We start from the raw sequence: 14,530 nt of genomic DNA, 5'->3' as shown, positions 1-14,530 counted from the left end.
GAGGGGGAATGAAGAATTGAGGGTAATGACAAAGTTGAGAACCTGGAAGACTGGAAAAGCATAGAAGCCCTCAAAAGAAACAAGGAAATTTGGAAAAGGTTTAGAGAAAATGACAATGATATGTTGGATATGTTGAGTTGGAGGTATCTATGGGTCATTCATTTTGGAATGTCCTATGGGTAGTTGGTGAAAGGGGCCTAAAGCTCTAGGGAGAGGTTGGGGCTGGAAACATAGATCTGGGAGATAATCTGCACAGAGATGGCAATTAAGCCTTTGGGAACCAACGTGAGATAGAGTATAGAACAGAGAAAAGAGGGTCTAGGAGAGATCTTTTGGCTACATCTATAGTTAATAGTCATGTTACAGGTGATGATCTAGCAAATAAGAAAAAGAAGGGGTTGTCAGATTGGTAAGGAGGAGGACCAGAACAGTTGTTGAAAACCTAGGGATGAGAGAATTTTGAGGAGGAAGGGATGGACAGATAGTATGACTGACAGGAGGTGGGAGGGCAGCCAAACCAGACTCACTTTTCCCTCCATACCAGCTGTTTCTAGATCTATTTCCCAAACTCCCCTGGATATGATCTATTCAGAGAACCTGGCAGAGTCCCTGAATCGTTTTTTCCTAGAGGATCCCCACAATTCCCATCCAGATAGTCACTCACTGGAATGAAGTAATTTCTCTTGTTAGAAGGTTACCTTCTCCTTGCTGGTGTGGTGGGGAGGCTGGCTGCTCCTCTTCCTTCTCTGACACCTCAAGCTTCAGCTCTCTTTTTACTGCTTCCTGGAACTGTGTACCCAACTCAACTTCAGCATCAGATGGGATGTCATCAGACCAGCGCTGATCTGCAAGAAGGAAGCCAGCAAAGTGTTCTAGATACAAATCTCTATTGTTTTCTCTTTCCAAGTCTTCTACCTTCTCAGGTCGTAGCAATCCCTATCAGGCTCCAGGGGAAATATTCTAATCTTCATTAATCACATTCAGGTAGGTAGTATGAGAGATGCAGTGATGGACTCTGAGCCTGGGAGACCTGAGTTCAAATCTTATCTCAGATGCTTTCTAGCTCTGTGACCCTGGGCAAATCACTTGACCTCTCTCAACCCTTGTTTCTTCATCTGTAAAAGAGGGTCTCCTCAGCATGCCTCTTCCTCTTTTTCTATAATCATCAGAAGAATACCTGTAGAGGACTTCAGCTTTCCCCCACCCTTGCCATGGAACTGGTCCACCATATTTTCTGAACACACATTGCTTTAATGGAGTACCTTACTCTGGTTATACTCACCACTGTTCTTTGGGTGATACCCATTTTTAAATTTTCCGGGAAATGTCCACTACCAACACTGGTATTCTTTTAGGATGATAACAGTACCTATTTCATAGGGTTGTTACAGGGATCAATGAGATAATATATGGAAAGTGCTTTGCAAACTTTAAAATATTATATAAATGCTAGCAATTGTCCAATTTAGCATGAATCACAGTCTCTGGAACTAATAACTCACAGGTAAAATTTTCGGGTGCATGGTCCTCTGCTTCTTGGAATTCTGTGGAAGTCCCTCAGTCTGGTCCCATCAGGATTCTATGAGGGCTTTTAGGTTCACAAACACCCTGGCACTAGTGATCTGTATGTCTGCCCCCTTCCAAACTCATGGCTCAAAGGCCATGGCTCACTTCTACCTGCTTCCTTCCTTCTCACTTGGTCAGCCCTGTCTTTTAAACCTTCTGACTCTCTGAAGACTCCCTGACAATGAGAGTCATTGGAAACCTGGCCTCTTCCTACACTTCCAGTCTTCTCACCCATTACACTCACTCTGCACCCCAATGTACTCTTCAGTCCAGAGGCACAGGGCTCTTTGCAGTTCCTAGAATAAGCCGCTGCCATCTTCTGACTCTCCCTGGGTGTCCTCTCTCCCTCTTCACTTCTGACTCATTTCGCTGGCTTTCTTCAAGTCTCTGCTGAAGGGTTGATTTCTGCAAGAGGCGTTTCCTATTCTTCTTAATCTTAGTCCCTCGGATTCTCTCCAATTTAGCCCATCCTTTTCTTGATTGTACAAAGTTGTATACCCCTGCTATCTCCCTCATTAGAAAGCAGCCCCTCCAGAGCAGGGATTATCTTTTGCTTCCTTATGTACATTCTTAAGGTGCTTAATAAATGCTTGTTGAAGTGAATCTATTTACATAAACCAATTACAGTTCCAGCCATTAAACCTTGTGGCATCTTTTTCTACCTCTTTGGAGCCCTTTCTCTTCCCTAATAATAGGTATTGCCTCCTGGTAGTCTTGATTTTCCTTCTAAAAACAATGGGTGAATAGTGCCCTTCACTTTTTTTTTTTTTTTGCTTTTTGGAGGGGGGAAGGAGGGGCACTTGGGGTTAAGTGACTTGCCTGAGGTCACCCAGCTAGTAAGTGCTAAGTGTCTGAGGCTGGATTTGAACTCAGGTCCTCCAGGGCTGGTGCTCTATTCCCTGCACCACCTAGCTGCCCCATGCCCTTCACATTTCAAAGCATTTTATCTAGTTTGTCGTTTTTCAGTTGTGTCCAACTCTCTGTGACCCCTTTTGGGGTTTTCTTGGCAAAGATACTAGAGTGGTTTGCCATTTTCATTTCCAATTCATTTCACAGATGAGGAAACTGAGGCAAACAGGGTAAGGTGACTTGCCCTGGGTCACACAGCTAGTAACTGCTTGAGGTCAAATTTGAACTCAAGAAAAGTCTTCCTGACTCATGACCTGGGGCTCCATCCACTGTGTTACCTAGCTGCCCCATATACTGATACCAGTTTACAGGCTCAATATTTGATTTTTTAAAAATTGAGGAATAGTAATGCCATTAGAAGTCACAAATGAAAAGAAATAACACTGTGCCCCTGCAGAGCCCATGATTCAGTTGCTTAGACTCCCTTTTCAATGTTTAGACATTATCCCCTGTGGTCTCTGGGCCAGGGCTTCTTTACCTTTACACTCCCCCCAGGCCTCCACTGCTCCCTGTGCCCTATGCCACATACGCCCAGTTCTTCTTTCTTCCTTTCCTCCAAGGCATCATCTGCTGTACTTCCTTCCTCTGTGCCTCTGCAGAGGTTGTCCTAGCTTTAAGGCTTGGCTTAGGTGCTGCCTCTTACACAGAGATCCTGACTCTTGCAAATGGCAGTGTCCCCTCCCTCCTGCTATGTATTCACTTTGCCAAGACCCCAGTGAAGGTAGGCTCTATGGAAGTAGGGGCTGGTTTGCTTTTCTTTACATCTCTAGAACCTTGTACATAACTGCTGATTAATAAGAAATTCTTGTTGAATAGAACTTGGTTATATTTTTCCTATTCCTGGTTCCCAGAGTATTTCTGGGGGAAATAATCTTCTAGTCTAGAGCAACCAGAAATGGGGGTCACTCATTTGTATATAAGGATCCCTGCTAGATGCACGTTGATTAGTTTTAAACTGCAATGCTATCTAGGTATTTTTATTATTGTATTTTAAAATTATTATTATTGTTATTATTATTATATTATTGTATTTTTATTTATTTTGTTAAATTTTTCCCAATTACACTTTAATCTGGTTTGGGCTATGTGTTTGACACTTCTGATCTGGGGAGTCTTGTATAAAGTCAAAGAAGATCATGTCCTTAAACCCCAACATGGTAATCCCAGTGAATTTCTAATAAGCTTCACTTTGCAGGTGTATACACTAGGGAACATTCCTTATCATCAGCTGAGACAGGACGGAAGTAAGAGACCTGATATTTGTCCTGTGCTTTCTATTTATTTTCTTCTGTGACCTGGTGAGTCACTTTCTGGTTTGGCAGAGTCTTAGGTTGTCTGCTTTTATTTTTTAATTCGTTCCCAATCACCAATCACAGTGTTCCCACACACAATTTGGGATTTGCTACAATTTGACTTCCTCTTCTCTGGCATTGCCCCTTACCATCATCCAGTTCAGCCCCAGTATCTCCAGTGTCCCCATCCTCTGCTGCCTCTCCCTCTATCTCCGCAGGCTCAGTGTCCACATCTTCCTCCAGATAATTTTCATCAAATGGGGCTGCAATACAGAAAGGTTAAGAGAAGGAAAGAGACTGACTGTTTCCAGAGCCGGGAAAGAAGTGGTAGTTACTCCAGGTAAATTATGGGATGGGGAAGTTCTCCGTGTACAGCTGAGGCTTGACAGTGGGGGGCAGGAGGATCTGAATATGATTGATATTTGGATCAGATCCGGACCAAGGTCAAGCAAAATTCTAGAGTGATGTGAAAGGCAGAGACAAGCTCAAGACCTACGTGGGCCAACATCATCTTTCTTTTCTTCTCTTGAGATCTACAAAGGCCCAAAGCTCAATGTAGGTTGAAAGGGCAGGGACCAAGAGAAACAGCATCTTTATTCTGGAAGAACTGAGCTTTTGCTCTGCTCAGTTTAACATTCACTTTAGCCCTATTCCTGTATCTACTGTATTACTGTGGAAAGAATCAGTAATCAGACTCCATGAAGGCTCTGAATAGTTGGTCTAACTTCTACCAGATCCTTGTAGCAGAGGCAATAGCTTTGTTTAAGGGATTTAGAGCAACACTCTTAAAAAGGAAAGGGTCAAAGGAGAAGGGTGGTGGTGGTAATTAATACAAAGTCCATATTTTGGATAAAACAAGACCTTTTAAGTACTACAAATATGAGACAAGGCATTAGTCACCCTCATTTTTTCCAGGTTAAATTACCCTATCCATTTACATACACTGAACTTCCCTATTTGAAACAAAAAACCCTTCTTTTGATTCTAACTACCTCCCTGTATCTCTTCATTTACTGCTTAATTAGTTGAAAAAGTGTCCTCTACTCCACTCCATTTCCTTATTGCTTACTCACTTATTCTCCACCAATAACCACCTAATTTATAAATCCGGTGAATGACCTTTCCTTAGGCCTTGTCCCCTTTTATTGACCCTGTGGATATAGCTCTTTTATGCAATATACTCTATTTCATATTCATTATGAGATATGAAAAGTTATATTTGTATACATGCCTAACCACTGCTATTAGATGATTATAAACCCTTCTGGGTATTCTCTATCCCCTTTGGGTTTCCATTATAGTGCATGATTTTCTTTCTCCTACCTCATTTCCCCTCATTTCTTATAGTACCCATTCCATATCTGATAAGTACCCCTTAGTTGTCAGCTTTTTTTTTTTTTGCCACCACAAAAGGAGCAACTATAAATATTCTTGTACACAGAGGATCTTTCCCTCCTCTCACTTCTTTCGGGCATAGGCACAGGCATGGTATAGTTGGGTCAAAGGGCACACACTGCTTTTTCTGTGTGCATGATTCCAAATTGCTTTCCAGGACAGATGGAACCATTAACAAATACATTAGCGCGACTGTTATTTTTGTGTCTCTTCCAACATTCGGCACTTTCTTCTTCTGCCATCTTTGCCAAACTCAAAGGCATGAAGTGGAATTTCAGAATTGTTTTCATGTTCTTTTCTCTGGTTATTACTGATTTGGAGCACTTTTCCATATAACTATAAATAGTTTTGGTTTCTTGTCATGAGAACTTTGTTCATTTCTGGATCAATTGATGACTAGCTCTTAACTCACATAAATTTGAACCAGTTCCTTATACATCCTGGAAATGAGACCTTTAGCAGAGAAACTTGCTACAAAGATTCTATGCCCCACCTCTGTAAACTCAGTCAGAAAACTATTTGTCCTTTAAACTTAGCTGTTAGATTTGTTTGTGCAAACTCTTTTTAATTTTATGTAATCCAAACTGTCGATTTTACCTTCTGCAATCTGTTCTGCCCCTTCTTTGGTTACAAATTTCTCTTACCCTTAAACCTGGAAAACTAATTTTTCCATTTTTATAATTTTCTTATAACGGGATATAATAAGCTTATATCTTGATACAGGGTGTGAGGTGTTGCTCTAAACCGAGTTTCTGCCATGTTGCTGTCCAATTTTTCCAGGAGTTTCTATCAAATAGTGAGTCTTTACTGAGTTCTAGGTTCCTAGGTTTGTTTGTATATCACGTACCTAATCTATTTTACAGTCAATCTCTCTATTTTTTAACCAGTACCAAACTGCTGTGAGAATTACTTCATGAAAGTATAATTTGAGATATGGTACTATTAGGCCCCTTTCCTTTCCACTTTTTAAATTTTCATTTCATTTTCCTCTACTTATCTGTTTCCTTGATGAATCCTTTTTCTCCTCCTTTCTTAAAATACATGGTTCTATCCTTGGCAGTAACTTCCTTAGCAACCTCATTCATTACCACAGTTTCAACCTTATCTCTAGACCCAACCTCTACATGAAGGCTCCTAATTCACAATTCCAACCACCTAGCAGAAATTACCTAATTACCCATTATGCACTGCATGCTTGAAATATCTAAATCTTATTATCTCGAACCCAGGCTTCCACTACCCAATCAAGTTTCTAAGTCCTACTAATTTCATCTCAGCAAAATCTACTGTAGCCACTGCTACCTTCTAGGTCAGGTCTTCATTATTAACTCTTGTCTGGACCATCAAAATAGCCTCTAAATTGTTTTTACCCAACCCATCCCCAGCTCTCTTTGCTTTCCCAAATCCAATCCATCCTTCACATCACTGTAAGATTTATCTTCCTGCCACTTTCATATCTCATTCTTGTCCATAAACCTCCAATAACTCCCACTGCCTAAGAAATCATGTCTAAACAGCTTAGTCTGGCACTTAAGGCCTCTATTAGAGGGCCCTAAACTACTGTTATCTCCTCCACACAGTATGCTTGAACCAAAATGTATTACTCACAATCCCTCAACTACAGTCCATGCTTCTGCTTTTTATACCTAGAACGTCCTTTCTCCTGGATCAGAATACCTTTCTGTATTATGAAGCTCAAATGCTTCACTGTAGGAGGAGATGAGGGAAGCCCTCGTAGGAAAAAAGTTGTTATTTACCCCTCCCTTACATGAATTCTCCTATCACTTGTCATAATCACTTTGTGTAATACATATTTCAAAAAAATTATTTTAGTTTTCAACAATGTGTAATGTACTCTATGTTTATTTCATTTCTGAACATGCCTTATCTCTGCTTGCTGTTATTTAGTCATTTCAGTCATGTCTGACTTTTCGTGACCTCATTTGGGATAATAATATAGCATCTAAGTTATTGGGAAGGATGAAGTAATATTTGTAAAGGCTGGTACATAGCTGTTGTTGTTGAGTCGTTTTTTAGTTTTGTCCAATTTTTGTGACCCTCACTTGGACTTTTCTTGGCAAAGATACTGGAATGGTTTGCTATTTCCTTTTCCAGCTCATTTTACAGATGGGGAAACTGAGGCTCACCCAGGATCGCACAGCTAGTAAGTGTCCAAGGCTGCATTTGAAATCATGAAGACTTGCAGACCAGCAGTCTATTTACTGCAGCACCTGTAGCTGCCCCTGTCTCTGCTACTAGATAATAAACTCTTTGAGGCCAGAGGCCACGTCATTTCTTCACAGTGCCTAGCACACAATAGGGGCTTAATAAATGTTGGCTGATTCAATAAATGCAGATAAACACTCTGAGATCCAACCATGGTCATCTTGCATAAGATAAGTAATAAGCAGAAAATACAGATTGCTTTAAAGCATATTGCTTTACTTTTGGTGATTGCTCCATGTGCTGAATGCTTCTCTCTAGGTCTTTGTGTTTTGTGGGCACCGGTGTAGAACTGAGGCTTTTCATCTTGTTACATGACAAGTCTATGTCATTTTCTGATCAGATACTGTGAATGATACCTTTGTTAAGATAGTTCTTACATGTAGGTCATCACGGGAAACAGACTGTAGCCTGTAGACTGCTTGAGTCCATCTCTTCTTTGAAAACTTTCGGTCATCTGTCATTTGAGTCTTCAGAGAGCATGGTGTTCTAAGATTTGTAACCATACAATGGGAGAGTATTTAGGTGAGAAAGCCAGGCTTTTATGCTCCCTTGGGACATGAAAAGAAATGTATAATTTCTTCAGTGCAATCTGTTCTGCTCCCCTTCTCCTGGGTAATTCTTTTTTTTTTCTTTTTGGAGGGGGGAAGGCAGGGCAATTGGGGTTAAGTGACTTGCCTAAGGTCACACGGTTAGTAAGTGTTAAGTGTCTGAGGTCAAATTTGAACTCAGCTTCTCCTGATTCCAGGGCTGGTGCTCTATTCACTGCACCACCTAGCACCCCTCTCCTGGGTAATTCTGACTCAATGCATTCATTTGTTGTTGATGTCCCAGATAACGTAGTGGCCTGACTTTCTAACGATTATACTAGACAACAGGTATTTTTCGTCCATTTAATTTTCCTCTATGGATTATCAGTTTTCTGTTTTGAATATTCATAACTCATATGGAAGAGGCTTTGTTAATATTCTAGGGATTGATGCAATTGGCACAATATCAATATCCTTTATAAGGAATCTCTATTGTATTAGGGCTCATTCTGGAATATTCTCTCTGGCAGTGGTTTACATCTTGGGCAATCATACGTATTGCCATTTCACGTCTTTTCTGACATGAATAATCAGAGGGTTGTTGCTACAACTCTTCATCTCTGCGGCTGCATTTATCATTGTATAATAATGATGATGATAGCTAACATTTATACAGCATTTACTATGTGCCCATGTCCCAAGTGCTTTACAGTTTATTATTTGATCCTCACAACAACTCTGGCAGGTGGGTACTATTATAATCCCCATTGTACATATGGGGAAACTGAGACAAACAAGTTTAGTGACTTGCCCCAGGTCACTGGACTATTAAGTATCTAAGGCCAGATTTGAACTCTGGTCTTCCCAGACTCTAAGCCTGGAGCTCTCTTCACTGTGCCATGTAGCTATTTAACATATGCACGAGACTCCTTTTAGAAGTAGAACTTAAAAGACTGTCTTGTGCTTCGAATCAAATAATTAACACCCCCCCCCAAAAAAAAACAACTGAACAATGGGGGAAGACTGAACAAACTATGGCACCTTAATATAACGGAACGTCAGAAATAACAATTATTGGGAATTCAGAGGAACAGGGGGAGACTTTTATGATACATAGTGGAGCAGCATGGCTGAGTTTTCCTGAACAATATACACAATGGCTACAATAATGTCAATGCAAAACGCTAAACAGCAGCTGTATTCCGAGTAAATGCAATGACCAATATCAGTTCCAGAGGACAGGTGATGGAATCCTTTCTTTTCTCTTGGCGAAGAGGAAGGAGCATTACAGATGCCAAATGTCGGGTAAGCTGACAGACAAGGCTGTTGTGTTGGTTGGTGTTATTTAACTATTTTTCTTTGTTACAAGAGACAGTTCTCTGTAGGGAATAACTGTGGGTGTTAAGAGGCATCAAGAAAATAAACAAAAAAGACCCATTAAGATTAGAAAGATTAGGATGGGAATGATTGGTTTCCTCGATAATGGTGGGGATGTAACAATAACATCTGTTATTTTTTCTCTTCCTTTTGCCATCATCCTTTCCATGAGAGATCCTGTAAAATGGCACCTCTTAATATCGGGTCACCTCCAGCACAGAGGTCAGCAGGGTACACTTTGGTCCAACAGACATGGACCTCATTGTCACTTCTTCTTCACGGGGAAACTCAAGTCCAAATGCGATGGTCTCACTGTCATGGGGCGATGGAAACAGATCTTTGCCTTTTTTTTACAACCCATTTTTTTTTTTTGGTTAATGCTATCATGTGCAATTAGGTTGTAATTGTCACATTCTCCTTTCTTTTAATCTGATGTTGATTTTTAACTTTGTTCTAACTTGTTGATGGTCTGACTACACACAGATACTTGATTATTCTGAAATAATTTCCATAATACCAGCTAGTAATTTTCTGTTAAGCCAGAGAATTATATATAGTTGTTGGTAACAATGTCTGGTATTCTCCACATATAGCATCTTCTCTGTGCTTGAAGCTATTCATGAAATATAGGCATGAGGTTTCTAAGTCTACAGACTTTTAGCTTCTTTCATTTCTTAAACTATATTCTCCTATGTACTTTTTTGGCATTCCTGCTTGTGTCTAACTTCCTAATGAAGTGACCAAGTATCAAAAAAATCCCTAGCATTCTTATGTACTGTTTTCTCCACTTACACAGGTACCATCCTAATTCTGGCCCTCAATACCTCTCCTCCAGACGACCAAAAGTCTGTTAACTGGGCTTCTTTGTCTCTAGTCTCCCCCTTCTGATCCATCCTCCACACAAGGACCAAAATAATTTTTCCAAGATACATAGCATTCTCCTGCACAAAAAAAAAAAAAACCCTTCAGTGGTTCTTTCTTTGCCTATATTTAGGATAAAATGTAAACTCCTGACATTTAAGTTTCTTTACAAGCTCGTTCCCACTTTCTACTCTAATCTGACTTTCATACTACCCCCCTTTACAAACTCAATGTTCAAGCCAACTGGTCAACTTCATTTCTTGTCCCTGTTTCTTCACATTAAGTTGTCTCCTAGGCCTTCATTTTTTCCTCCAAGCCTCAATTTCATGGGTTGCCTCTTCTGTGACACCTAAGAACCATGCTCTTACCCTGATGTCCCATTCTACTATCCCACCACCGTGATTCGTGCTTTCTTAATTTTCCCTGTCATATTCCCTGCTCACATTCTGGATATCATCCCTCTCTGGCAGAATGTGAGCTCCTTGTCTTATGCAGAGTAGGTAATTAATAAATGTTTATTAAATCGAATTGAAACCATATATTGATGTGGTTTGGATTTTATTCAAGTTCTTCTTATAATTTGCCCTGCCTCCCCTCTTCATCTTCCATAGCACAAACACTGCAAGATGAGACAATGAAGGTCTAATGAAAGGATCTTTCTTATAGCCTTTGGGAACACAATGTAATACAATTTTGTTTGTCTAAGGTGAAACTGTAAGCCATTCATTCTTTCCTTTAAGCTGCAAATACATTTTGTCTTCTGGTTGAACTGATTTCACAAATGTCAATACTGATGTGGTTCAGTTCTTCTAATATATTGATTCAATAATCACTGGACAAAGATCTCTCACTTAGAGTCCAATTAATGTTTAGAGATTACCTAAAAAACTGATGAGTACCCTCTGCCTCCCCCTTCCACCTCACTCCTGCAGAAGTAGAAAGGGACTGAACAAGAATAATGGTCACTCCCCCCCCCCCTTTTGTACCATAGGTTGTAATAGTCAAAGAATTCAAAGCCATTTTTCATTTCCAGAATGGGGCTTATGTTCTGACTTGTCATTAATTAAACATAGTTTGTGGATCAAAGTCCATGACAGAGTGACACAAAGATTAGGAAACAACTCATCTGATTAGATTTTCTGGGGGTCCTGCAGGAAATTGAGACAAGAACACAACTTGGTTTCTGAAAGTCAAGTTCAAACAACATGGCATCTTTCTATACACCACTGTATTTATATCTCCAAGCTCCTTGTGGGAACTTCCTATGAGTGGAGCAGAAACTCTGCCATAAAATGTCCATCTTTGCACCTCCTCTCAATTATGCAAAGTACAATTCAAAATTAGCTATAGGAATATAAAAGCAGAAAAGGAGCTGGGCGTGTGAGAAAGATATATATATATATATATATAGTAGAAATGGTAGTTTTTTAGTTTAAAGATACTTCTGGGTCTACTTGGGCTGACTTTAAATGCATCCTTCAAACTTCTATGTCATCCCCCTACTCAATAAACTCCTGTGGCTTCTCATCATTTCTACAAACTCTTCTGTTTGACATTTAGAACTCTTTACAACATTTAAAAACCTTATTACATACTATTCTCTTTTGGATACTATATGGTCCAGCCAAATTGGCCTTTTGCATATTCCTCAAACATGGTACTCTATCTCCCAGCTCTGCCTTTGAACTGGCTCTTTGTCCCCCATGCCTGGAATGTACTCCTATCTTCACCATCACACTGTGGAATCCTTGGTTCCCTTCAAGGCTCAATTAAATTGTCCCCTTTTGCATGAGGCTTTACATGTTTTCTCCCCACCCCTCACCAATGTTAATGTGCATCTCTTCATTATATACCTGTATAGGTGCATATTGTCTTTCCTGTTGGAATGTAAGCTCCTAGAGGGTAGGGGCTGTTTCATTTTTATCTTGTTTCCCCAGAGCCCAGCACATAGGAAGTACTTAATAAATGTCCAATTAATTATGTACTCCTCTATTTCAAAAATGAGGTAAATCTGAAGGTGTTGCCAGTGCTAAAATGACTTATTTTTCAATTTTCCCTGTTCTCTCCAGTCTAAGGCTCATACAACAAAACAAAACAAAAACAACTATCAGACAGAACAACACAACCTCAAACCTTCTTTCCTTCATTCTACTTTCCATTCCATTTCAAGTGCCATTCTCATAGCTGGTTTCCCCCCAAAGGGAGAAGTAACAACTGATGGGGTATTTATTGTTGGGATACTTCAGGCTGGCAAGGAAACATCTCACTGATTTTACTGACAATTAGCTTTTTCAGGAAGGTTAATTCTTTTAAAGGCCAGGAAGTAGGCTTTAAAAGTCATATCAGGGGAACAGGTACTCCTCATAAAAACTACATATTTGGGGTAGGGGAGGGAATTTTTCGGGCAATTCTTTTGACACAGGATTTATATTCAGACAGATTTCAACATTTCATTGTTTTGACTCTACAGAGGCTAAGTAGTCTTATTTTCCTGCCTTAAAATCTTAGGATGTACCTCCTTTTTTAATCATTTTAGTTGTTTCACTAGAGAGGAGAATCTCTGGTTCCCTAAAAGTCACCAAATTGAGGAATGCTAGGGAGGTATAGAAGTCCAAATGATTTTCAAAGGATGTGGCCAACTGTCCCTGATCAAGTCTCTTACCAGATTGGAGAAGTAAAAGATCAGGTAGGAAACAGAACTTGGCCCTCTTATATCAAGCATCTAGGTCAACAGTACTGGCCATTAGCCCACTGTTCTAAAGAATTATTTGAGAGAGTTGATATAAATACTTATGAACTAGGAAAATAATACCACCGTTGCTGTTGAAAAATAGACTGGGGAGCATAGGGAGATCATTAGATAAGCTTTCCCAATGATGCAAAATCTATACCAGATGACTAGGCTGGTCTCCTGGTTCTTGATCAAATTTTCCGATTTGTATTTACATATTTACAATATGGAAGTTTCTCTTACAGTGTTAGGAGGAAGAAGACATTAAAAATCTCTTGAGGATACCTTCAAAGAAACAATTCAGTCACATATGTCAAAAACGAATAAGCAAATGGTACATAACATTGCAACAGCAGCTAATGTTGAAGGATACAGCTTGGGCAAAGGGGGTGGAGGGCTGAATTGGGGTTAGGATGGAGAGCAAGGTGCCAGAAGCTGCCACACCAATCAATGAGCTATATATAGTGAAAGCCAGAAATCCCTGATCTTTAGTCCTGTGTTCTGAGACTTCAAAATCATTTAGGAACGCAAATGGCTAGTGACATATGCATAGCACAATGTTCTTTATATCTGAAATTGACAGCAGGTAAAAATTCTTCTCTTGATTTAATGCTTTGAACAACTTGGACTCCCAACTTTTTTCCTCTACTGACAGTAAGAAAGATGGGGAAGGGTAGGTCATGAAGGTGGTAGAAAATATAAATTCTGTTATTCCTTATCCCATAAGAGCCCTTAAGCTAGGATGGACAGTTGACCTCATCAACCTCATACTAAAATGAAACAACAGCTTGTAGCCTGCCAAACAAGCAGATATTTCTAGTTATAGCTGTTATTAAGTATTTAACTTCCTCTGGCTTCAGTTAAACAATATACACCATTCTTGCTCCTTTTCAATCTTGTAGCTGTCATTTCACTCCATAAAAACCTCTGAATGTTTCTTCCTGTTTCCTCTTCTGGGAGTCCTCAGTGGTTTTGTGGAATTCTTCCAAATTCCTTTGCTCTTATACCTTAATCATTATACAGACTTTAGTTGAAACCCCAATGGTAAAAATATATTTCCCCACTCTCCTGGCACTCACCCAAATCCCCATACCCAACTGTTTGACCTATATCCTACTTACAACATGACTTTTCTTTGGCTCTGTCCTGCAAGGGTTAAGATGAATGTCTGGTTCATGCAAGAATGGCTGTCTGAGCAAGGCATGCAATGCACATTCCCTCCCTCCACCCCACCCTATTCCTGAGCATGCAGGAGCAACAGGGCCAGAATTCTGTTAAGATACCAGCTGAATTGCTGAGCTTAAGGAGCAGTTATTGTGAATTGGTATAGAAGAAACATCACCAGACTACCTCCAGAGACCGTCTCCAGCCAGGCCTGCACTGCTGCGTGGCGTATGGAAGGAAGGTCAGGCACTGAATTTAAAACAAATGATAAATGCAACATTACATACTGATATGCACTTCTAATACTGAGGAATAAGGTGATTCCAAGGAACTGAGAAGAGAAGTGAACCCTGGAAGGCATCAGAAGGTTGAAAACAGGAGCAGAAGCTCACCTGGGGTAGCACATTTCAGACACTCGGGCATGTTCATGACATGTGGCGAAAGGGAGGGGAACAACTAGCCAAGGTCCAGATGAATACAAG

General features: G+C 40.1%; 1 protein-coding gene across 1 annotated transcript in view; it reads right to left on the bottom strand.

The window, feature by feature from the left end:
* The window catches only part of MICAL3 (microtubule associated monooxygenase, calponin and LIM domain containing 3), a 246,450-nt gene that overhangs the window by 41,832 nt on the left and 190,088 nt on the right, over positions 1-14,530 (bottom strand). The window contains exons 30-32 of the mRNA XM_069094298.1: positions 14,235-14,297; positions 3,917-4,030; positions 699-845 (exon numbers count right to left, since the gene is read on the bottom strand). Of these exons, the coding sequence (XP_068950399.1) occupies positions 699-845; positions 3,917-4,030; positions 14,235-14,297 (324 nt within the window). The remainder of the gene's footprint in view (positions 1-698; positions 846-3,916; positions 4,031-14,234; positions 14,298-14,530) is intronic.

Source organism: Petaurus breviceps, unplaced genomic scaffold, assembly GCF_028583685.1.
Source record: "Petaurus breviceps papuanus isolate PSGF00001 unplaced genomic scaffold, PetGlider_PUasm1.0 216, whole genome shotgun sequence".
NCBI classification, from domain to species: domain Eukaryota; kingdom Metazoa; phylum Chordata; class Mammalia; order Diprotodontia; family Petauridae; genus Petaurus; species Petaurus breviceps.
Note: the sequence above shows the minus strand (reverse complement) of the source record. Positions and strands in the feature narration are given on the sequence as shown.